The 26481-nt window shown below is 44.4% G+C and overlaps 1 protein-coding gene across 6 annotated transcripts in view; it reads right to left on the reverse strand.

Annotated features, from left to right (window-relative positions):
• LOC133411750 (sickle tail protein homolog) overlaps positions 1 to 13936 on the reverse strand; it is a 60020-nt gene extending 46084 nt beyond the window's left edge. For 3 of the 6 annotated variants that reach the window (XM_061694417.1, XM_061694415.1, XM_061694418.1), the window contains exons 1-2: positions 13195 to 13936; positions 3022 to 3269 (exon numbers count right to left, since the gene is read on the reverse strand). In XM_061694417.1, coding sequence (XP_061550401.1) covers positions 3022 to 3269; positions 13195 to 13474 — 528 coding nt within the window. In that variant the 5' untranslated portion in view covers positions 13475 to 13936. Of the gene's footprint in view, positions 1 to 1675; positions 1790 to 2793; positions 2888 to 3021; positions 3270 to 4354; positions 4456 to 13194 lie in introns of those variants that run through there. The other 3 variants (XM_061694419.1, XM_061694420.1, XM_061694421.1) reach the window with 3 other exon arrangements.
• Between the last annotated feature and the right edge of the window lie 12545 nt (positions 13937 to 26481).

The following is a 26481-nucleotide window of genomic DNA, read 5'->3' on the forward strand; positions in this document are numbered from 1 at the left end:
CTTAAAAATCGTCCATATCCTCGGAATTCCGGCCTTTCAGCAGTAAATACAGTATTCTGATTTATGTAGTCCTCCATGAAGGCAGACTGGTTATCTTTGTGTTTCATCAAAATAAGACATTTGAAAATATCTGCTTTTACTTTGGAAAAGAATCAACTCATTTTTTTTGCTATTTTCCAACACGTTACTCTTCAACCCAGTAACTGAATCGTTTTATAGTTTTGCATTTTCTGCATTGTCAATTTGAAAAAAAATGTCCTGTTTCTTAATAAAAGGAATGGACCAGGCTCTGGAACAGGAGCGAGGAGTTGAGCTGGGGTCCAGGAGGAAATGAGCAGTCATCGGTAGGGTTGGGCATCGTCTCGATTCTCGATGCCCAACCCTCGTCATTGGCCCCCACGGCCAACCCGCCAACTGCGGGGCATTCTGGTTCAGGTTCAGAACTCCCCTTGAAATATACAGTATACATTATAATATTCCAAATAAATATTTCTACTATTGGCTCTAAAATTGCGAAGTCATTCTGTGACAAATAAGACGTGCAAAATCTCACAGACCGTGTTTACGTTTTGGTTTAGATGTGCCAAAAGTGAAAGCCACTACAGGTTTGTAAACAATGACACACCACACACAAGAGATTCACATAGATGCTACCGCAGTGTTTTATCAACACTGGACAACCTTTATTCATGAAAGTAATAATATGACGTCATTCTATGTTGTTAAATAATTCCATCCATCCATTTTTATACCACGTCTAGGTGAGTTGGACCCAATCTCAGCCGACTTTGGGCGAGAGAAAGGATGCACTGGAATTGGTCAACAGTCAACGGCAGAGGAATAAAACAACACTTCACCACCTATGTGTCGAGTATTCGAGTATTCAATGAACCCGAGAAGGACGCTTTTGGGATGTGGGAAGTCGCCGACGACGACAAGACGACCCGTGCAAACAAGGTCAAAACATCCCCCTGATTCAAACGGTGATGCTTTTGACTTCTTCAAATACTTTCAATTATTTGGATGCCACACTGGCTTGTTCATATTCTATTCATAATGTAACAGTATTTAGGAAGCTACATTACCTTCAACACTCAAGTTTTTTTTTTGGGTACAAATTCAAAAGTATTGTTGCTATTCACATGCTTTGATACTCATAGTGCCATCTTGTGCCGCATGAAGCGCCAAGTCACGAAACTCATCAGTTGACCACTTCCATCACCAAATCTCAATCTGCTGTTCATACATTAGGTTATGAAATTATCAGCTCGGGAAGAAGCATATCTCAGGAACTTGACATGAATAATGCCTCCCAATAAAAAGTCGGATGAGAGTATATCAAAAACTACCCAAGATGTATCTAAGCAAAGAAACACACGAATTAAACACTGGCATTGCCACCTTCTGTGACAACAACAAGCTGCTATTGGCAATTCCCTTCCTCGCTACAAACAAAGCAAGTAGGAAAAAAAAAACACAAAAAAAAAAAACAACCATTTACTCGTGCCAAAAACAAATCAAACAAGCGCCATCCGTTCTATTGAAATATTATGCTGGTAAACGTGTGTCGTGATTGCGTTGGCCAGACGCAGCAGGTTCAAAGGTTAAAAGTCGATAGAAGACAGCAGAATGTGTTGGGCTACGATACACATCGTTTCAGGTTGCGGCAACTTACTTGATGAGCGATACGGCGTCCCTTCCAACTGCTGGAAGATCATTTCAAAGCTTTTTTGCTCCCGGTTTCCTTGGGACGTGTGTCCCAATCACATGCACTAACAAACTCCACCTCTCCTCGTCTCTGTTGCAACAAAACTCCACCTCGTCAAATAATGCTGGCAGTACCAGTTCGACGAGCGGCACAACCGTCATCGTTGGCCGCGTTATGGCTCGGAATGAGTTCGACTCAGGGAATGGAAGTCTTCAGATTTCACGCACACACGCACTTCATACCAGCAGGTAGTCCCGCAACCTGCAAAGGACATTGCGGCGAATACACGCGCGTTTCAAAAACAAAACAAAACAACGTAGAGAGCTTCTGCTCTGGAAAAAAACAATTGGAATTTAAACTCATTTCACACGACAGGGGGTCTTGGTTTACGACTCGAGTCCCGTTCGGAAATCGGAACGTCCTGCGGCCGACACAGTCGTAAAGTACAAAACAACAACAACGACAACAACAACTGTTAGACCATAAAGTTGAGAATATCGGATGGAAAAACTGAGCCTGCTTTTGCCTCGTGAAATTCTTGCCGTTCGTAACCCGAAACGTTGTATGTCGAATACCACCGAATTCAAATGTAACCACACCTTGAAGCGATAGTTCAATAGGTAAACCTGCACACACAAAAAAGTTACATTTCGATTTACTTAAGCGTGCAATCGTGTGACTGATTGAAATAAAACAAAAATAATAACTCACCATGATAGCCATAATATGAAATCAACCAATCAAAGCAAACATATAACTGGTTGTAGTGTGTTATTATTACATATTTGCATATGGACCTACAGTACAAGAAGTAGATTTTTGTTTTTATGAGTCGTAACCTAGACTGAGCCTTTCATTCAACAGAAAACTATAGTCATTGTTCCGACAGTGCCGCCCTCAGGATAAATTGTCAAGTGTATTAAGACTGTTGGCTAAAATATACTGAATGGCGTATGGTCGCGTACTGTACCGTGGAGTCAAGTATCGGCGCACGTGGCCAATACACCTTCCTCCCACTGAAAGAATAATAGGCGAAACGAAACTAATGAAAGTCTGGAAAAAGAGGACTTCATCTTTTGCCGCACCTTTTGAGGCAATCGCTCCATTCGAGTCTCAATGAGACCTCCGCCCATATTGAGCCACTTGTCGAGAATGCCACTTTCAGCTCCCTTCCGCGGACATTCGACAAGATTGACGGTAGATCAGGAGCCACCTCAGAAAAGTCCCATGTTTTGGGGTGTTTTGAGCAGAAGGAAGAGGATCTTAGAAACTTAGAATTCAGATGTGATGAAAAGAAATAATCAAGACCTTACCTGCTCTCTCGTGTGTTCCTGATGTCCCAGGATGGTGGCTGCATGGTGCGGAAACTTCTGCCCGAGGTGATTCAGGAACACGTCCTTCTTTCTCTCCGCTTCAGAGTGCTGCATTAGCAGGCTCTCCAGGTCGCTGTCCCGACTGCTGGCAGCATAACTTCCGGGTAGAGCGCAAGTTGCATCCGGCTTGCGCAGAAGCTTGTTGTTCATGGGATGTTTCTTCGGGAGCTGATGCTCGCTTTTTATGTCTACAGTGGAAGAGCAGGGATCAATGTGTGCATGGCCGAGGACGGATGGGGCACGTAGAGAGAGGAGAAATATTCAAGTGAAGGACAGATGAGATCCATTGTAACATAATAACAGAGTCAACTAAATGACAAGGACATTTTTCCCTGACGTCTCGGGTCGCAACTATCAACGATGTCACCGATTGACGAGTCATTAAAAACATCATTAAAAGTACAATTCTGATTCCATACACACATGGCCTTTTTGGGCATGTACTACATGTATCGCACGGGGACACTTTGTGGTTTTCTTGAAAGGACCATCTAATATTGCCAACATTAGCACTTATTCCATAGTTTAGGATATTGTACGTAATGACGACATATAGGCCTGCAACTGGTTAGCACATCTGCTTCACAGTTCTGAGGTCCGGGGTTCAAATCCCGGCCTCGCCTGTGTGGAGTTTGCATGTTCTCCCCGTGCCTGCGTGGCTTTTCTCCGGGAACTCCGGTTTCCTCCCACATCCCAAAAACACGCGTGGTAGTTTCATTGAAGACTCTAAATTGCTCATAGGTGTGAGTATGAGTGGTTGTTGGTTTATGTGTGCCCTGTGATTGGCTGGCGACCAGTTCAGGGTGTACCCCGCCTCTCGCCTGAAGGTAGCTGGGGATAGGCTCCAGCGTGCCCGCGACCCGCGTGAGGGGAACCGGAACGGAAGATGAATAAAAGAATGAAAACTAGGCTTTACACAAGCTCAAGATTTGTCGGGTCGATCACCGATCGGAAAGTTTAAAAAAAACGATAACCGATCACAAGATGGAGATCTATTTAAATGACTTGTTCATTTACTGTATATACTTGTTGTGTACAGTATACTGAGTATCTTCAAAGGTATTCTCCATACAGGTCGTGTATTCTAATCAGTCAGGTCCAACCAACATTACAACATGACAGAAATAATGGGTACTAACGTAGTGTAATTTAATTACTTCACACATACGAAACTTTAGAGCATGATTCAACATAACGCCGCCATGTTTACGTACAACCGTTAGTGCTAGCACTAGCTTGCGAGCGGTATCGTATTAAAAGTACGTGAACATACCTCAAGCAATCCTTGAATTAAAGTCCTCTCCCGAGCACCGGTGACCACCAACACACATTTTCCCCATTTTGTTCTTATAATACACACGACGTGAGCCATTGTTGTTGTCGTGGCCATGGTAACGAATGCATCCAGTCACGTTTGAGTTGACAAAATGAGGCCCAGTGATCGTAAAAAAAAGCGATGCGATAATATTGGAATACAAGATTTAATTGCAGTCGTCTGACATAGTGCAATCGCGAAAGAGCACATTTGTCTTGTAGTCTGATCCGGGCATTACGTGTTATCTGTCCCACACCGCCAACGTGTTTTTTTTGTTTTTTTTTAATAACTTTATTGTCCGTCAAATATTTACAGTACTACGTCAAAAGACGCGCGACAAAGCTAAAAATAAACTAGCATTTGGATTAAAATATACTGTGCACGATGGCGACGCAAAGTAAATGACTTTTGCGGAGCCGATCGATGACGTCCTTGATCGGATCATCGTATTGTGACATTCATGCCGATCAGCATAAAATGCTAATTGTCAGCTGATACCGATTAAGCCGATCAGGTTAGTGTGAAGTCTAGTTAAAAGACCTAATTGCCTCAGTCTGAACATCAATCCATCCATCTTCTGTCGCGCTTCTCCTCACGCGGGTCGCGGGCGTGCCGGAGCCTATCCCAGCTGTCAACGGGCGGGAGGCGGGGTACACCCTGAACTGGTTGCCAGCCAATCGCAGGGCACATACAAACAAACAACCATTCGCACTCACATGCACACCTACGGGCAATTTAGAGTCTCCAATTTATGCATGTTTTTGGGGATGTGGGAGGAAATATATATATATATATATATATATATATATATATATACACACATAGGTAAGATTACATTTCTAGATTGATGCAGTGGGAATTATGATATTATTAACAGTGATACAACGCAGAATTATATTACATCCAAAATGTACTGCCTCTGAAATGGTCGTTATGCACATTATCAGGGCAAATCCCCTGGCCCTCTTCTCACAGTCACAAATATGGCAAAAAAGACGCTAAATTGCAACACTGCAGACACAAGTCGTCGCCCTCGTTTACTTCATAAACACTGCGAGGGCCGGTCAGAGTCTGCGCATGGTCTGGACGTTAGCCCGTGGGCTGTACCGTAACAAAGTCTGCAGTAGAATGACATGATAAGATCCATTTTGTTTTGGGCATCAAACAAACATCATGCTCGGTAGCACACACGGTTGGCACCACTGCCTCACTACAAGTCGGTCAAGTTTTGGAATGATACACATTTGAAAATCAGTTTGGAGTTTGCATTTTCTCCCTGTCCGCATTATTTTTTTGGAGTGTACTGGCAGTTTGTCCAGAACATATAGAGTGTGTTAGTATGACTAAGTAGGAATGGGTAACAAGAATTGGTAGGAACTGGTTCCAAAATTTGAACTCGTTCTCTGTGAAGGTGGTCTTCCACTAAACGCTAAACTGTTGTAACACAGGTACATTTACATCATATTGAATGTGTTTTAGAAGAGTTTAGCCGAAATCCACATTGTATGACCTTTACGCTGTCGACAAGCTGTAAATATGAAACACATCAAGGTTAATACTCTTTTAATATACCGATGATCGAGCATAAAGTATTGACTCAGACATTGTAGCCCATTGAACACAGTGGGCTGCAGTGACATTTGAAAAGAGAAATTCAGGCCCAGCAGTGTTTTATGCACTCAACAGAGACTTCTCCTGACTGCCTTGTCACGTTCGGTCCTCGGCTGCAAAGGTCACACTGCGAGATCCTGTCTTAATGTTGTCACTTCTGCTTGTTATAGAGCCTCACTTCAACCACGACGTTTCACAGCCTATTAATTCAATAACGATTACAAGACTGAATTAGAATATGTGATGTCCTATGTAATAATAGGACATTTGTGTCACCGTCTCGTTCACTTATTGTGTTAGGATATAGTATAACATAGTAAAACTATAATATAGAGCAGTGATTCTCAGTTTGCGGCACGAGTACAACTGGTGGCTCGCTCAAGTGGTTTGCGAAAGAAACACGTCAATGTGCATAATGTTCGAGTGGCTGCATTTAAAAAAAAAAAAAAAAATCCAACACAGTATATTTGTTCGGTACAGTTCAGTTGTATTCAACTTTTAAGGACAATACATTTTCAATTAATAACTCCAAGCACCCAGCTCGGTGCCGATGTTCAAAATGCATAATGTTACAGTGACCAACAAAAACATTCAATATACTTTTAAGGGGGGGAAATCCTCTTCATTTCCAATGAACACTGAGGCCCACTACGCTACTGTATTTTAATGTTGGCCGTTGTGGTGGTACTTGGTGTAAAAAGCTAGAGAATGACTGTACTATAGCATCATACATAAGTAATATGAGCTATCATAACCTCTAAACAATAATATTAGCGTGCTCTTTTATTTCGTCATATTCCTATTCAATCACATTTCGAAAGGGCTGCAGGGGAGGTGGGCATCTAGCCTGCAACCTTCAAGTTGACATCTCAAGCACGTGATCCAAGCTGCCCCTTTGGCATGAGCATACAGTGTAGGTGAGCGAACAGCCTTTGTTTTTGTTTTTTCTAATCAGCTTGGCCCACGCGCTTACCAGAAATATACACGTATGAAATTTCATGAAGCGAAAAATCTGAGGGGACAAAGGATCGTTTACAATCTTGATCCTGCATGTACCATCGCAATTTTCCCTCCCCTTACCCCGCCCCCCCCATCCTTGACAAAGTAGATCTGATTGATCTAGTTCAAGGAAGGCCTGGGGGGGGGGGGGAATGGTAGCTTTTTACTGTGCTGGGCAGCACTGTGCGGATATGTGGCTCACAATTTGGACAGCCACTCCATCAATTAGCCAGTTCGTTGGCTGGCATTGTCCAATTAGATTGTGTTGCTACTCAACCCAAAAAGGGGTGGTCAGTATGTGCTGCTTTGATTCACCGTTGGACATTATAGACATGATAGATCTGGGAAGACAGCAATCCCTCGTTTATCGCGCTGGTTCGGGTCCAGGTGAAATACGCCAAGTGCTGACCAAATATTTTGGTGATTATTTATACATATTTTAAAGGTGTATGAACCTCAACAGAATTGTATTCATCGTCTTCACACTGCACATTAAAATCTACCATACTCTTATCAACACTTTCTATACTCTTAAACACGTTTTAAACTCTCAAACATACAGGAATGCATAGTTGTCTTTTCATACATTTTTCTTTCTTTGACAGTTTTAATACTTCTGGCTCGGAAGCAGTGGCGGTTGGTGGAGTTTTTGCTGCTTTTGCTGCTTACCTACTTTCTTCAATTGAGAAGCTGTACAATCTTCAAATGAGAAAACAAGTCTTGCGCTTCTTCTTGTCTCGATGTGATTTTATGCAAACCTGTCACACTGTGGTGAGGTTTGTCCTGTCTGGAGTTTTTGTCTGGTCATTTCCTGTTTTATTTTGAAACAGGCCCTGACCATCCGGACAGACAACAGAATCAAAGCACTCAAGCAGCATCGGGCGGGGAGGTCATCATCGGAGAGGGCTCCGCGCCTCTTGGCCTCTGGCTGGTCGGAAGCTACACGCTCACTTCTCGAACAACATCCTCCCCCACCCACAGCAGGGAAACCGGCACCCGTGCAACTCGGTAGGGCACGGCTGACGCCGGAGGAGCGACAACGACGACAGCGGGAGAGCCGGTGCTTTTTCGCCTCCTGTCCAGCCAAGAGGCTCGAGGTGGTGAAGTTACTCCTGGCTTCCGATCAGTCTCCGCGTTCTTCCACGCCCGTCAAGGTAACTCACCACACCACCACCATTAACCTTAGGTCACTCTTACAAACTGGGGTCCCAGAACATCAAGTCAGATGCCCTGTCATGACTCTACGACCCTGAGCCTCCCACCAAAGAACCAGAGCCAATTCTTCCACTGACCTGTGTGGTTGGAGTGGTGACTTGGCAGATAGAAACTGAGGTTACAAGAGAAGAGCTAATGGGGAGGTTCCGCCACCTAGTGGGTGCCCCGAGAATCGGTTATTTCTTCCTGTCGACCTTCGCCCACAGGTAAATCAATCGGGCCCGCTCCTCGCTGCTTCCCTGTCATCCGGGAGTTGGGCAGACAATATCCAATCTCTCTGAGATTCCGGTGGCCTTCCACGGAACCGTAGGTCTGAGGCCTGTTCGGTCTGTGCCATAAACAAGACTTCCTCTTGGCCACGCATGGGACTTCTGTCGACCGAAATATCCTTGGATATCGTCACGGGTCTCCCGGTCTCCCAAGGTAACACCACTGTGCTTACTGTGGTGGACAGATTCTCCAAGATGGCCAGGTTCCTTGCCCTGCCCAAACTGCCTTCAGCCAGGGAAACCATTGAGATTATGACCAACCATGTCTTCAGGATCCACGGCTTTCCCAGGGAGAATGTCTCAGACCAGGTGCCCCAGTTCATGTTGCGCTTTTGGACATATGATACATCATCATATCATAGGTCTCTTGTTCGGCCTTTTGCCACTTCTACCTTCGCCCTCACCTCATTCGCCAAGTGAATTCACATCCACATTCAACATTTAAAACAGATACACCCCCTTCCAAAAGTATTGAAACATTAAGAAAAAATATGTTCTTTCTTTCTGAAACCTGAAACATTTGGGTTTAGCATCAAAATAAAAGACAGCAACATTCCAGCATGTACATTTACATTCACATTCTGCTCCCTTTTTCAGAAAAAAGGAGTTTCAAAAGACATACAGGCAATGATAAAACATTGATGTTGGCTGACATTAGGTCTTCCAAGTTGTACGGATGACTTGCGTCACATGCTGACTGACAATGTACTGTACTGGAACACTAATGTTCAAACATATTCCTGTCAAAATTGTACTTGAACACTCAAACTTTAGTAGCTTTAAGGTCATTGACTCGGGAGTTACCATTGCACCACATCAACTTCTCAGAATTAAACAGCATCGAATTTAGCCGGTGGTTTTAAACATAAACAAGATGCTCAGGATGTATAGTGAGCATGACTCAGGCAAAGATAGTTTCAATATTGGAATTCTATTTGAAAAAAAATACATGTACCGTGTACACGTACAGAAATCCTCTCCTCTTGGAAGCACTGACGAAAAATCCCGATTAGCACTCCAAATTGACCAAAACTAGAACTCTACCAAACACGTTGAATTTGTAGATGTGAAGCTGCAACCTGAAACGACCGTCCTCTTCTCGTTAGCTAGCACAGCACCGCATCATTTCGACCAGAATCATTCCCAAAAAATTTATCTGCAGAGACATGCAGCTCAATGCGTAGCCTGGGTTATCAAAAATACTCTGTGCAGATGTTTCCAAAGCAAACAGCTGTTTCCCAGGGCACTCATTGCTCAGTGACGTGGAGTGCAGCAGATTTGGACTATAAAGACCAAAAAAAAGGGACATATTCTTTTGGGGTCTTAAATAAATAGGACCCAGGAATGGAAAACTGCCTCACATCACGAAATTGTCCTGCTGCTGTCAGATCAAATTAAGAACATTGAAAAACAGCCTCCGCTGGGATTTAGAAACAGAGTCGAAGAGTTACGAGTAGTACACACTTGATTTTAGAAATCTCGAGGTTTTTTGTTTTTTTTTTCTATATCTGTGACAGGCCCCACACATAAACCGCGTTGGTTGTATTGTGTGTGGCCTGCTCCGATAATCTCAACACACAACACCACACACGCAAAGATTCTGTTTCACGACCGATCTGAATGTGATTGGTTAATTTTCAACAGAGCCACACCCCCAGTTATAAGAGCGTGTGCTCATTTGTGCAACCACCTCTCAGTTATTTGTTTACTTTCCTTCTCGAAATATATATTTTGAATTGAGTTTATTTTATTTTGACTTCCTCCTTCCTCTTGAGTAAGAATCATGACGGTGGGGCCACGCGGTTCCCAGAAAGCACTGCGCTGTGCAATGTTGAATTATTGTTGTTAAAAAATTTTAAAAAAATAATAAATCTTTGTTGTCCATTTGTGTTTATGTTACCAGTTTCATGGTGTCCTATTGAACATGCATCTTATTTATCCAGTAGGTGAAAGTAACTAGCTTTACTGATGAGCATAGTGCAAAAAAAAAAAAAAAAAAAAAAACTGTCTCAGTAAAATTCATTGGCTCATTTCCATTCCAATACTCATGTAAACATTTCCTCATTTCTGTCAATGTTTTGTAGAACATGTTCAGGATTTTGAGACCAATGTAAATGTTTCTGGACATCATGGATGCCTTTCATGTAATGGGTAACAATTTGTCATAATACTAACAAGGATAAATTTGTAATAATGCAATGTGTATTCACCACTTCCAAACACCCACGCCACCTCATTTAGTGGCCTAATAAAGTTCATCATAGGCAGTGAACCCTGGGATATGTCATGCATTAATTCAAAGCTTTAATCACTCTTGACTTCATCTGCAAAGTCCGGCATGTAGCAACACATTAGCATATGACTTAGTCATATTACCTAATTACTGTATAACGTGCTGCTGGACTAGTCTATTTGTGCACCCAAACAAACCACCGCCCCCACACAACAACACACACACGCACATTCACAGATGTACACACACACACACACACACACAAACTTATTGCTCTGGGGTGTTTGACTCATGGGCGCGTGTTTGTAAGTTACATACGCTGACTGCTTCAAGAAGATCAGGAATGCGCTTGAATAAGAGCACGGTAAAACCTGAACTTCTTCAAACGACAACATATTGGTGAGAGACGAACTCTTCTGATTCGTATGCTAATGCAGTGAAGTGCATGTAATAACATACAGAATTGAGTCATTACAGTATGTTTCTTATACCCCATTTACAGTTTACATGTGGTAACGTACGTATGGTATTTTGTGTTTTATTTGATGGTGAACATACCGGTCAAAGGTCAAATACTTTGGGTGGGCTGAGCCCATGAATTAATTTTGGAAAGTGAACTTGTTAGACCTTAAAGAAGACCATTTGTTGGATGAACCAAAATATTCTTCTTCTTCTTATTATTATTATTATCCATCCATCCATTTTCTGAGCCGCTTCTCCTCACGCGGGTCGCGGGGGTGCCGGAGGCCCATCCCGGCTATCATTGGGCGGGAGGCGGGGTACGCCCTGAACTGGTCGCCAGCCAATAAAGCTACATTTATTGAAATAAGTAGACAAAAAGCCATATAAATAGTACGTAAAGCATCAAATGTTGTTTAACATCAACGCTAAACTATATTCATAACGCATAATGCGCCTGTCGATGACAAAGCAAAGCTTGTAACCGGAATGTATGCGAGGGAGATCCCTCGCTCGGGACGAATGATTTTTTATTTTTATTTTTTTATGAATTTTGGAATCACCTTTTGTTGTCATGAACGTGCACATGAAATGTTGTTCTCTGCACTGAACCCATCACAGTGAGCACACATGTTACATACACACTGGAGCAGGGGGCAGAATTTGGGGGTATCGGTGTCTTTGCTCAAGGACACCGCAGCCGTGAGTCCGGGGGATGTTGGCGGATGGTCCGGTCGGGGTCTTGAACCTAGGTCCCCCACGGTGGCAGGCGATGATCTTAACCACTGGGCCAAAGAACCACTCGCACTTGCGTTCAGACCTACGCGCAATTTAGAGTCTTCAATTAACCTCCCATGCGGGGAGAACATGCAAACTCCACAAAGGGGAGGCCGGATTTGAACCCGAGTCCTCAGAACTGTGAGGCAGATGAGCGAACCGGTCGTACACCGTGCCAGCTATGTCTAGTCATTGACTAAAATCTGAAAAAACATTGTGTTCAAGACTTCATTTGCTTAACTCATATTAATTAGTGGCTATGAATTTAGTGGATTTGTGTTTTAATTGAGTCCATCCATCCATCCATTTTCTGAGCCGCTTCTCCTCACTAGGGTCGCGGGCGTGCCGGAGCCTATCCCGGCCGTCATCGGGCAGGAGGCGGGGGTACGCCCTGAACGGGTCGCCGGCCAATCGCAGGGCACATACAAACAAACAACCATTCGCACGCACAGTCACACCTGCGGGCAATTTAGAGTCTCCAATGAATGCATGTTTTTGGGATGTGGGAGGAAAGCGGAGTGCCCGGAGAAAAGCCACGCAGGGACGGGGAGAACACGCAAACTCCACACGGGCGGGGACGGGGATCGAACCCGGGTCCAACAGAACTGTGAGGCTGACGCTTTTCTTTTTCCTGTATTCAAAATATAAAAATGTGTTGAAATGCTTTCTGTTGTGTATCTCTGATGTTTTTGCTTTATTATTTTACTAACATAGTAACAATTGCAACAACTGTGATAATTGGAGTCATGACATTCACGATATTGTGTTTTTATACCATTTCATCACGAATTGTTTTATTATTATAATTGATGATGACTATTGTAATTAATATTGTTTTTTTTCTTCTTTTCGGTGATCCTATTAAATTTAGATTTATTCTTTTTTTTTAAAGTTTTTAAGTTGATGGCTCCCAAAGAAATCAAAAAGATTTGATTTTAATTAACTGATAAGAAATGGGGTTTGCATAACTGTAAAGAGAACGCTAATAAACCTTTGGACTCTGTTGTTGACACTTACAAAGTTTGTGAAGAAATGACAGGTTTCCAATGTCAGAACGTTTAACAATAGTATCACTTAAATGCTGCGGATTGGCCGGCGACCAGTTGAGGGTGTGCCCCGCCTCCTGCCCGATGATAGCCGCGATAGGCTCCCGCACGCCCGCGACCCGCGTGAGGAGAAGCGGCTCAGGAAATGTTATCGTCTGTCACATCACGAATTTGTAAGTGTCACCTTACCTTCATGACAATACTTCCCTGCGGACTCAGGGGCTTTGTCCTCCACAACATCAACTTTTGTTGCTCCATTCTGTCCTTGTCCTAATCCAGAAGCCTCGCTTTGGTTCCGGCTCTGAGCCGGCAAGGGTTTTCGGAGCAAGTTTCCTTCACTGCCTGCTCTCATCAGCCTCTCTCCGATGCGCAGCATGCATGAGCGGTTACCTTGGAGGTCCTTTCTTAAACTGCAGTTCTGGGGTCCTGCTGATCCGGGTCGACCCAGACGGGAAGAGGACTTTGACATTTTACCTACTGGGATGCGGAGAGCCCTCGTGAATGACTCCAGGGTTTGTCTGTCTTTCTCCTGACTGGGATTTTTCTGGGACTGACTTCTTTCACGTTGGTTGACTTTCTTGTACTTCTCTCTTTCTTCACAGCCGTTTTCGAAAAAATGTTCGAAACTCCATCCTGACCTCTGAGTATGTTCAATGTCAGTCAGTCTCTTCTCGTTTGCCTCGTTTCACCTCTCTCGGGGAGAGTGCTTGTCTTCATCTTTGCTTTGCATCTCCTCGCGCGCGCCCTCTTGCCTCACGTTGCCGATGAGTGTCTTCCAGCGGTAAATTTCCTCCTCCCGAACTGCCGTCTTTCCAAATGACGAACATTTGTGGCTGTTCGCTTCCTTCCCAGCAGGGTCTCTGAGTGCCTGCTCCCACTGAGAGTCTGAACTCCCCTGGGAGAGCTCGATTTCTCCCTAACGGTGTCTCCTTCTTACTCTACCAATTCCCCCCCCCCCCCCCCCCTCTCTTTCTCTCTCTCTCCTTCTCGCTCCCATCTTTCCCGCTTTTCATCTTTTCCCTTTTTTTAATCTGCCTCCCATACTCAATTCTCTCTCTCTCTCACACACGCACACGCTCTCCTCTGTGCCTTTGCCTTTGCTTTTTGTTGTGCTGTTTTCCCAATCGTACTTAACCAAAAAACGACCTATTGCTATCTGTTTCTTGATGTTCCCGCGAGGTCATCTTGGTGTTATCCCCCGCAGCCGTTGCAGAAGATGCTGTTTACAACTTGTGCATTGAGGCATAACGGCGGTGACTTGCCTGTTTGTGTGAGCTTTTCTGATTTGGATTGGTCAGAGCAGAAACCAAAACCCCAGCTAATTCTGCTGGGGTTTTGGATCGCAAGATTTTCAGAGTCGTTGAACCAAAATGTGACGAGCGTGTAGAAAGTGTAATCATGATACGGAAAATAATATAAAACCAGTCCAGTCTCTTTTTTTGTGGTTGCTTGCTTTTGTGTTGAGAGCTATGGGGGCCAAAATTTGGGTGGAGAAATATCCCTTCAAATGTTACATTTTGGGGATTTTAAACTGTCACCATATGTGACGTTCACAATTCACACCAGTTGTCAGTCCATCTCAGTAGACCTTGTTTGTGCTGCACCTTTTGTTATCTTCAATATAAAGGAGAAAACACCTCAATCAATCATAATCGATCCAGCCTCAAATGATACATTTGGTGTGTGTGTGTGTGTGTTTCATCTTCAGCAGGGTTTACTTTACCACAAACAGTAAACTAAACTGTGAATGAAATTAACTGTACCTGGTAGAAACGTGCTTTAAAGCTGTAACGTACAGTATCATGATGATAGCCATTCAAAAGATAAATATCAGAATGATGGTCTGACTATATGAGCAAATACTGTTTTGTGAAAAACGGGAGATATGACCAAAAAAAAATTACTCTTTAATTGCTTGTATCCAAATAGTGTCTCCCCGCTCCAGGAAAATCTTTTGTGTGCTGTCTTCTTCTTCTTCTTCTTCTTCTTCTTTTCCCTTGGGCTTGTCCCGTTAGGGGTCGCCACTGCGCGTCATCCTTTTCCACGTCAGCCTATCTCCTGCATCCTCCTCTCGAACACCAACGGCCCTCACTATATCCATCAACCTTCTCTTTGCTCTATCTCTTCTCCCTGTAGCCTCACTCTCTCCCCTCCACCCCTCTCATTCACGAGCATATATTCTCTTTTACTTCAGCTAATCTTCATTCCTCTGCTTTCCAGTGCATGCCTCCATCTTTCTAACTGTCCCTCCACCTGCTCCCTGCTTTCGCTGCAGATCGCAGTGCCATCCGCAAACATCACGGTCCACGGGGATTCCAGTCTGACCTCATCTGTCAGCCTATCCATCACCGCTGCGAAAAGGAAGGGGCTCAGGGCTGATCCCTGATGCAGTCCCACCTCCGCCTTAAATTCCTCTGTCACCCCTCACCGCTGTTCTGCCGCCCTCGTACACGTCCTGTATTATTCTAACATACTTCTCTGCCACTCCAGACGTCCGCACGCAGTACCACAGTTCTTCTCGAGCTATTCTCTAGATCTACAAAGACACAATGTACCTCCTTCTGACCTTGTCTGTACTTCTCCATCTACACCGTCAAGGCAAATAATGCCGGGTTAAACTGGGTTTCACAAGCTAAAGTGAAGCTAAAGGGAGGAAGTGAAACATCTGGAAAAACAAAGGCCTTAGAATAGCTCCTATGGGCCAAAGGTGAAGCTTCGAGGGGGAATAACGCACCTTGGAGGACATCCCTATAAAAGTCAAAAACTTGCCTCCCATCAGCCACCATTTGAGGTACTATCGAAGCTTTCATTTTCCCATCTAGCTTTGTGTGAGATGCAGGATGACGAGCGAGTCTGCTTCTAAAGAGGTTGCTTGAAAACATCTTTGACAAAGATTAGATGAAGCCAAATAGAGGAGTTACGCTGTAGCTTTAGGGACAAGAGCCCCTGACCGCTCTTCTCAAAACCCAAATCTAATCTCAATACCATTTTGAAAAACAATGAATTATTCGATGTTTTTGGCCTGTTCAAATACTCATTTATTATTTTGTTGTGGACTATTTTCATCCATCCATCCATTATCCTTACCGCTTCTCCTCACACGGGTCGCGGGCTGTGCTAACCAGTCATCCACCGTGCAGCATAACCCTTTGGGTGCTCCACTTTCCCCCTGACCTCTTCGTTCCTTGTTTTCATTTTTTTGTTTTTATGTTTTTTTTAAACTCAGCAACACTACAACAAATGTCATTCTGTATGAGGTCAGTCGGGGTTCAGCCTGTAGGGGTCAATGTCCATCACGCCAGTGGGCATTCGTTGTAGCCAAACCTTCCTCTGTTCTATTACAAATGAAGACCGACAGAGCCCAATTTGGCCGAGAGAGAGAGAGGGAAACGCTATCTCATCGGAGTCTTGCATTTTTCTCTGACCACATAAACCGAGTCAGCTCGTATTCAGTATGTTTTGAAAAACAAGCGAGTTCTGTCAGTCTCTTGAAACTCGAGCGGCGTTACGGTGAACTGACCCCGTTCAATCACGTTCTGAACATAAAAAAAAAACAAAACTCCTTGCTCCATTGTTACGTCTCAGTGTCCCACCACCCCCTTCGATACAATAAGATACGATGCAACGTCCATGCTCCAAATGTCTCGGAGAATTCTTTTGTTTTCCATCCATCCGCTTTCTTTACCGCTGATCCTCACGAGGGTCGCGGGCTTTCATTCACTGCAAAGACACTCTAAATTGCCCGCAGGTGTGAATGGGAGCGCCAATGGTTGTTTGTTTATATGTGCCCTACGATTGGCTGGCGACCAGTTCAGAGTGTACCAAAATCTTTTTGGGGAGATTTTATTTCTGCAGACATCATTTTAAAGTCCAGAACTATGAATCAAGTGCCAACGTGCACAAAAACCCATCCCACTGTAGTAGAGGTCATATTTCATTTAGCTCGATTTGTTTGGTCTTTGTTCTCATCGTATGTGATTCCGTCTCTCAAGTCTCCACGTGTCTCGGCTGTCACTTTGAGGCCTACGACGGAAACGGCTTGAATACTATCTACAGAGTATGCCATCCTGCACATGATAGGTTATTTTTAGCCATTCAACCTCAGGGAAACACACATACAGACTTAACACACACCTCAGGTACGAGAGGAGGTGCACTGTGGCCGAGTAACAGTGTGGCAAAGAAAGTAACCTCAGGGCAGAAACAAGAGAGAAAGCAAATTAAAGGAAATTACACTTGACATTTCATAGAACAGGAAAGTACACAAACAAGGTCCAGTCAGATGACTCACATTAAAGGCAATACCACATATTTATAAGCCCTCCTCCCCCTCATAATATCCTGTAGATCGGAAAATATGTCATAAAATCAAATAATTGTGCCAACCTGGATACGCCACAGCCCCCATTCCAAAATCATTATCAGGACCCAAAACGGAGTGGATACTCGTCGACCGCAATCCGCTCAGCGACACGCGTCTTGATTTGGCCGGCAAAACTTTCCTCTCAAGGTCATTTTTCAGATTCGGAATGTGAAGGGGGCCGCGTACGCGTATCGAGGCTTGCTTCATCATGATGATGTCCGAGGCTTCGGGACGTGGTTCCGAATTTGGCCCGACGTGTGACACCTTGACAAATGCGGGTTTATGCCGTTCTCCAAAGTTGACAAACACGTTACGCACTGGCGCAGCTCAATAAATGATAGTCGTGTCCAAAGCTTCATTTGGTTAAGGAGTTCAATTCAAAAAAGTGAAACTCATATTCTAGATGCACCACACACACTGAAATATTTCATGATTTTTAATTCATGTATAATTTTAAGCGGCACGGTGGCCGACTGGTTAGCCCCAGTCGTTTAACGACCTCAATGACCAGAGTTTAATCAATCAGTTTTCTACCATATTCCCATTGTTTTAGATGTGCCTGTATATGATTGCTCTCATTTTGGAAACAGTTACGCACGCAGACTACGTTGAAACAAAATTTTATTATTTCATGCCGACACAAATATTTTGGGTTTTTTGTGTCATTCATAGTTATTTGCAGGTGCCACAACAACCACCATATTGCAATTCATCAAACATGATGTGGCCTAAGATACAGTTGCCTGTGATTACACACTTGGCCAGCGGGTGCTTTCGTGTGGGTCTAGGGTCTAGGGTCCAGACTGCTGGAGTTGTAATATACTATATATATATATATATATATATATATATATATATATATATGATTCTGATGAAGTTTGTCACACCTGGATTTGGGGATCCTCTGCCATTCCTCCTTGCAGATCCTCTCCAGTTCCGTCAGGTTGGATGGTGAACGTTGGTGAGCAGCCATTTTCAGGTCTTTCCAGAGATGCTCAATCGGGTTGAAGTCAGGGCTCTGGCTGGGTCATTGAAAAACAGGCACAGAGTTGTTCTGAAGCCACTCCTTCGCTATTTTAGCTGTGTGCTTAGGGTCATTGTCTTTTTGAAGGTGACCCTTCGGCCCAGTCTGAGGTTCTGAGCACTCTGGAGAAGGTTTCCCAGTACTTGGCTGCATTCATCTTTTCTTCGATTGCAGTGATGGTTGACTTTCTAGAACTTTCTCCCATCTTCTGACTGCATCTGTGTAGCTCAGCCACCGTGATCTTTGGGTTCTTCTTTATCTGTCTCACCAAGGGTCAAGGGTCTTCTCCTCCAATTGCTCAGTTTGGCCGGACGGCCAGCTCTAGGAAGGGTTCTGATCGTCCCAAACGTCTTCCATTTCAGGATTATGGAGGCCACTGGAACCTTAGGAACCTTAAGTGTAGCAGAAATTGCTTTACAACCTTGGCCAGATCTGTGCCTTGCCACAATTCTGTCTCTGAGTTCTTCAGGCGGTTCCTTTGACCTCATGATTCTCATTTGCTCTGACAAGCACTGTGAGCTGTAAGGGCTTGTATAGACAGGGGGTGTGGCTTTCCTAATCAAGTCCAATCAGTATCATCAAACACAGCTGGACTCCAATAAAGGTGTAGAACCATCTCAAGGATGAGCAGAACAAATGGACAGCACCTGAGTTCAATATATGAATGTCGCAGCAAAGGGTCTGAATACTTATGGCTGTGTGATATTTCAGTTTTTCTCTTTTAATAAATCACCCAAAAATGCAACAATTATGTTTTTTTTCTGTCAATATGGGGTGCTGTGTCTACATTAATGAGGGGAAAAAATGAACTTCGAGTGAAAAATTTAAGGGGGTCTGAAAACCTTCCGTACCCGCTGTATATGCCGGCACGGTGGGCGGCTGGTTAGCGCATCTGCCTCACAGTTCTGAGGTTCGTGGTTCAATCCCCGGCCTCGCCTGTCTGGAGTTTGCATGTTCTCCCCGTGCCTGGGTGGCTTTTCTACAGGCACTCCGGTTTCCTCCCGCATGCACGGTAGGTTGATTGATGACTCTAAATTGCCCGTAGGTGTGAATGGGAGTGCGAATGGTTGTTTGTTTCTATGTGCCCTTCAATAGGCTGGCGACCAGTTCAGGGTGTACCCCGCCTCTCGCCCGGTGATAGCTGGGATAGGCTGCGGCACGCCCGCGACCCGCGTGAGGAGAAGCGGCTCAGAAAATGGATGGATGGATGGAATTGAATTCTTTGAATGACTCTTTGTGCGTGCAAGACAGATTTGGAAACTGGCAGTATCGTGTGCACAACGTTGAAAACTGATCTGGCCTTTACTTCAGTCTTTCATGCATATATTTTGAACATCATAACAGCATATTCCTGTTCACGTCCCAAGTCGTCTCGTTATCAAAAGACCAGGTTATTTCCGGCTGTCGTTGTGTTGCCTCATGGACACTAGAGGGAGACAAGACCCAATTGGCCTCTTCAAAAGTGGTCCGGCTGGTAGGACAAATTATTTTCACAATTTATCCGTGTGACTGAGTGTCCCTCTGCCAACCCTCCTTGTTCTTTGGCCGCCACCCCTACCTCGCTGACCCCCCCCCCCCTCCCCTTTCTCTCTGACTAAGCTATGGTGACATTCGAATTGTTTTGACCACAGATGGTCCATTGTTCTCAGACAGCGAGGTCTGAACAAACATAAGCCCTCAATTTTGGACTCCAATAATAATAAACAGTCAACCAAAACAAAAAATCCATGCAATAAAATATAGACAAAATGAAACTGCCCTGAAAAGTAATTATTATTTTTAAAATGAGTTCAGCAGAATAATTTGGAGTGTTTAGCAGAGTAAGACTGTTCTAACTGCTTCCATTGGCAGTTAAGAGGCATATCGGAAAAAACAGGCACCTGAATTTGGATTGATGGATTTTATTTTTAAAGTAGGTTTTATGAATACGTGTCGTGCGTAATTTTGCAAGCTTTGAGTTCTTGTCAATTCAATTCTCAACTTGCAGATTTTGCTTGGAGATCCATGCAACTATCCCTGGAGCCAGGGACCCTCATAAGCTCCCACCGAAGCTGCACTCAATTAAAAATATACTCAAGGTCCACTAGAGGGTGTTAAATAGCAAGGAATGCAATGACATACTGACGCCTCTTTGTGTTTTCTTTCTTATCCATATCTTAATATTATAGTCACCACAGTTTGGCTAACACGTGGAGTTTTTTTTTTTTTTTTTTTTTTTTTTAAATTATGGATATTGCAATTAATATGATAAAGCGTTTCCGACTTCAGAGGCGGGGTAAACCCTTGACTGGTTATCAGTCAATTGCAGGGCACATATAGAGAAACAACAATTGTCACACACATGCAGACACATGGACAATGAAGCGTTTTGGTTTACAACAGTTTTTTTTTTTTTTTTTAGAATTTGGAAGGGAGCTGGAGTACCTGGAGAGAAAAAAAAACCCTCAAGCATGGAACCCCACATAGTAAGACCTGACCTCAAAACTGTGAGGTACATGTGCTAACCACTAGTTCACTGTGCTGCCCAAGCACATTCATACATCCATTTTCTATACCACTTAAAACTGGTAGGAAATCATTCCAATTCTTCGACTTTTAGATCAAGTAAATGACCAAAAATGAGCAGGCACGTGCACACATGGACCCCAAGTGGTGCACAAGCACCTACTCTTTTGCCATGGATGAGAACAACAATTTTATATATATATATATATATATATATATATGTGTGTGTGTGTGTGTTTTAGCTAACTCCATGCGGGCTTTCATGTGTCTTGCACTGAGGAGAGGCTTCCGTCGGGCCACTCTGCCATTATTATTATTTCTGAAGTGAAATCAAACAGACCTGTCACAAATAAGAATTTGCATCCGCTCGTGCTGCAATTCGTAATCGAGTCGTCGCCTGACAATTCTATCGGAATAAGCAAGTATAAGGATAAAATAGATTTTTGCTTGGTTAAGGAGAAAGACACAAAGACCAATTGGTTTCCTCTTTTAGATAATCGACAGCATTTTTCTTAAATTCACACTGTGCATATAGCAGGAAACTACATTTTCTTGTCGACAAACATTTCTAGTGAGGTTACCGACTGTAAGGTTGTGGTTGGGGAGAGTGTGGCTCGACAGCATAGGATGGTGGTGTGGAAGGTGACTCATATATATTAACCGTTATAAAAACCAACAAGCCGTTTCAAAGCACATACGATGACGTGGAATGAGCAGTTTTGTTTGTTTGATTTTTTTTTTTTTTTTCATGAAACCGCTACTCTGTAGGTAGAGTGTGAAAGAATGACCTCATGGTCAATTCCTTGAAAAGATTGTGCCCATTAGTGTGTTCATTGTCTCAAGATAATCAGAACTAAAAATAGGAATAATAGCGTTACACTTTGACCACTTTTATTTTTGCATTGTATCTGCCAAAGCACACAACAATTTCATACACTTTTGGTTTTTTTTGGGAAGAAATGTTGTATTCTAAACTTTGTCCAGGCTTTGTCCTGGGTTTTAACGAATGAAAAAAAAAAACACTTTCTCATTTTTCATGGCATGACGACGAAATGGGCTCGTAAGAAATCATTGCCAAGTAGTTTAATGATATCAAGTACAGTCTCAGTCCCGTAAGGATGCAGTTTATTTAAATTAGTTTTTTTCTGTGTGCCATTTATTTCCCATTCATTACTGGCCCAGCCCAGCTGGCAGTCACTTCGACGTCACTGCATCTCCGACAGATGCTAATTTTCACACTGAAACTCTGACTGCAATCTACACTCAGCATTACGGTTGGTCGGGGCACTACAACGCTGACCCTGGATCAGTTCATAATAGCGTGAAGAAATATAGGAAATACAAGCGGCAGTCAAAAGGTCATGAGCGCAATTTTCATTTTTCCCCCCAGAAATGTTCACAGATGATCTCAGATGATCACTTTTTCGGACCTTTAAAAGAAGGAGTTAGAGTTCCGAAGTTCTCTGATGAGAGACAAGTGAAACAAGCCGTGAAAAACAAAACAAAAGGTTCCAAGTGCAGCCCACTGAATTTTGCAAGGCCTTGTTCATCAATGGATTGTCAGCGTTGAGAAAAAGAACGTTTATATTGAAAAGTCGCGATAAAATCACCACTTTTTGGGCTTTGTTTCCACGCGTGTATTGCCTTTCTTTTGCAATAAAACCAGGGGAGAACTGGGCTCGTTGCTTTTTGACTGCCCCTCTTAGAAAGGAATTATGACATTCAGCCTCGCAGCGTGGGCGATCAGGAAAGGAGAGGATAGAAACAAAGACAAATGACGGAGGATCCAAATGAGGGGTTGAGGGTCTTGGGGTGAAGATGGAGGGATTAAAAGAGGGAAGAGAAAGGACAACTGAGAAAAGACCAAACCTTCAGCTTACTCAACACACATCACAGATCAAAATCATCCGACAGACTGTAGAGACACCCAGATTTAAGTTTTGTTTAATTAAGAAAAATAGAGGCATATTGTTTAGCCCCCAGGGCAGACTCATTCTCTACTGTAGAGAAGCTACGCCAGAGGAGACGGGGGTGGGGTCACAGCGCCAGCCACCAGCGGAGATACCCAATAGATGCTAGAGGGGCCGTCCTGGAGCAGCGGGGGCGAGGGGGTCGGTCGGACCGCTCCTCATGCAGGGATTATGCGGCTCAATCAGACTCCAGCAGATTATGTCTGACCGAAACAGACTCGACACGGCAATGAGATTAACAGCTATTTTCTAAATAATGTTCTTGGGTGAAAACAATCAGCTCGGTGATTAAGGGGTTCGAACACTGCGGGCATCAAATGGCTCACAGATGTAAAAGCGACGATTTAAGAAGATAATTCTGCCATGCCAATCCTCACAGATCCATTTGCTTCAATATGTTGGGAAGGTTTGTGTGTAATTAGTCTGATTTTACTAATCCAAAAACATTCATAGAGAGCTTCCATAAACCAATTAAGGGCTTTGAAATGTGTTCCCCTTGAGCATAATGAAGACCTTTAAACCCCAGCGAAGTTAATAATAAATATGTAGACATAAGTAGTTGAACCAAAACATTGAATTACCTTCTAAAGTGAGTTTAGAAATCCTAAAACCTTCAAAAAAAATGGGTCACTTTAGATTGGGATTCAATACACACTCAAGATGAACTTTGTAATCTGAATCTGTGGCACGGTGGACGACTGGTTAGAGCGTCTGCCTCACAGTTCTGAGGACCGGGGTTCGATCCCCCGGCCCCGCCTGTGTGGAGTTGGCATGTTCTTCCCGTGGCTGCCTGGTGGGTTACTTGGAGACTCTAAATTGCCCGTAGGTGTGACTGTGACTTGTGACTGCGAGTGCGACTGGTTGATGGTTTCTATGTGCCCTGCGATTGACTTGGCGACCGGTTCGGGGCGTACCCCGCCTCCTGCCCGATGATAGCTGGGATGGGCTCCAGCGCGCCCGCGACCCGCGGCTCAGAAAATGGATGGATGGATGGCTGTGTCTTATTCATGTGGTTTCATTCACCATCTCTATCAGGAATAGCTCAGGGTTAAAGACAACAAACAATTTGTGTGGTCAAAGTTGATGTTAATAGCTAATATAACAAAAACTGATTACCAATATTCTTTTTTGTACGATAATCTCTGCAAATAATTTGCATTATTTTCTCGACAAAATAAACCCTCTTATTATTGACATAGAAACAAGTGACAAATTATTCATTCCAGGTTCCAACTGTTGCTATCGTAAAAGCTTTATTAATCGTGCAGGCTTTTTTAAAGTCGCATTTTTCATCCATTCGGTTTCTTTTGCTTATCGAGGGGCGAAGTTAATATTACATTGTTACAACAATGTCATGTGCTGCCGTGCAGTACCATTATCGGAGCCTGGAGGGCGCTTTTCTCACCCGCCTCCTGGACAGTCTACTGCACTTTCGTAGCACCCCGCTGCACCCGAGGAGCCTATGCAAATTGGTAAAACACGTTTAGATCCACAGGAACGTCAGCGTCGTGACATTTACTGCGGTCGAGCTGGTCATTTTATTTCGTCTTGCCCCCTCCGACCAAAAGACCGGGCTCGCCGAACCGAGAGTCGTGGTGAACCAAACCTCCATTCCCGTATGACCGTTCCTGCTTGCATCGGAGTTTCCGCTCATTACACCCCACTATTGCCCTGATTGATTCCGGTGCCGATGACAATTTCATTCACGACACCCACCAAACAGTGCCTATCACGCTCCTCATTTCCAGTGATCACCGCCAAAACATTTCCCTCTTTGTCATTCCTTCCCCTGAGACCGCCTTAATACTTGGTATTCCCTGGCTCCGACTCCACAACCCGAAAATGGATGGATTCATCTGACTGGACTCATTTATCCATCACCGGACGGAGTCCTCGTTGCCATTCCCACTGTCTGCTCTCTGCCATTCCACGCTCAGAAGACCCATCACCCTCTGCCGCCCCAGTGGACCTCACACAAATTCCCGAAGAGTATCATGACCTCTCCCCAGTATTCAGCAATCGACCAATCAATTTAGGAATCTCTGTAATGTCGGTCCTGCATCGACTACCGAGTACTCATAACCATAAAAAACAAATCACCGCTACCCCTTATCGACCCGTCTTTTGAACCCCTCTGTGAAGCTCAGATTTTCACCAAATTGGACCTCCGTAACGCCTACCACCTCATCCGGATCTGAGAGCGGGACGAGTGGAAGATCGCCTTCAATACCCCTCTCGTACACTTCGAGTAGCTGGTCATTTATCCATGACGACCTCCGTGAAATGCTCAACTAGTTTGTTTTCGTTTACCTCGATGACATGCTCATCTTCTCCCGCTCCCCCGAAGAACACCGCATCCATGTCCGCAAGGTCCTCCAGCGCCTCCTCGAGAACCGCCTGTTTGTCACACCTGAGAAATGCAAATTCCACCTCTCCTCAGTACATTTTCTCCGTTACATCATTGCAAAAGAACAACCCCAACCAGACCCTGCCAAGGTCCAAGCCATCACTGACTGACCCATCCCCACTACCCGGAAAGAACTGCAACGCTTCCTTGGATTTGCCAACTTCTACCGTCGATTCATCCGCAACTACAGCAAGATTGCCATCCCCCTCACTAGCCTCACATCCACCAGCTCCCCCTTTCAGTGGACCCTGGCAGCATCCCAAGCAGTTAGCCAACTCAAGATCCTGTTCACCAATGCGCCCATTCTTCGCCACCCCGACCCCTCCGTCCAGTTTGTGGTCGAGGTTGACGCCTCGGACACGGGGACAGGGGCTGTCTTCTCCCCTGTGCTTTTTTTCCCCCGTCGCCTCTCGCCCCGCGGAGAGGAACTATGATGTGGGCAACCGAGAGCTGCTGGTCATAATATGGGCCCTGGAGGAATGGAGGCACTGGCTGGAGGGGACTGAACAGTCATTTATCATTTGGACTGACCACAAAAACCTCGCTTTTACCTACGTTCCGCCGAATGTCTCAACCATCGACAAGCTCGCTGGGCACTATTCCTGAGCAGGTTCAATTTCAGTCTCTCCTTCCGTCCCGGTTCCCGTAACACCAAGGCAGATGCCCTATCCCGTATTCACTCACCACCCTACAGCTCAGCAGAACCCAAACCCATCCCAAACCCATTCTTTCTTCATCCTGTTTCATTGGAGCTGCCACGCGGAAGTTCGAGCAGGTGGTCAAGGAGGCTCAAAAGAATCAACCTGATCCCAAGAATATTATCCATCGTCCATTGTCTTCCATTTATCCTCTAGCTCTTCTGAGGGGATCCCAAGGCGTTCCCAGGCAAGCCGGGAGACATAGTTTCTCCAGCGTATCCCGGGTCGTACCCGGGGTCTCCTTCTGGTGGGATGTGCCCGGAACGCCTCACCAGGGAGGCGTACAAACTGATGCCTGAGCCACCTCATCTGGCTCCTCCCAATGCGGAGAAGCAGCGGCTCTACTCCCCTCCCGGATGACCGAGCTTCTCACCTTATCTTATCAATACATAACATCTACATCTATTGACTTAAGCCAACAGAAGGGACGTCAGCTCCAAGTGTGAATGTTTTTAAGTCCAGGTTAAAAACTCTTCTTTTATCTCATGCTTTTTAGAGCATTTCCACTT

Source organism: Phycodurus eques, chromosome 13, assembly GCF_024500275.1.
Source record: "Phycodurus eques isolate BA_2022a chromosome 13, UOR_Pequ_1.1, whole genome shotgun sequence".
Lineage (NCBI taxonomy): Eukaryota > Metazoa > Chordata > Actinopteri > Syngnathiformes > Syngnathidae > Phycodurus > Phycodurus eques.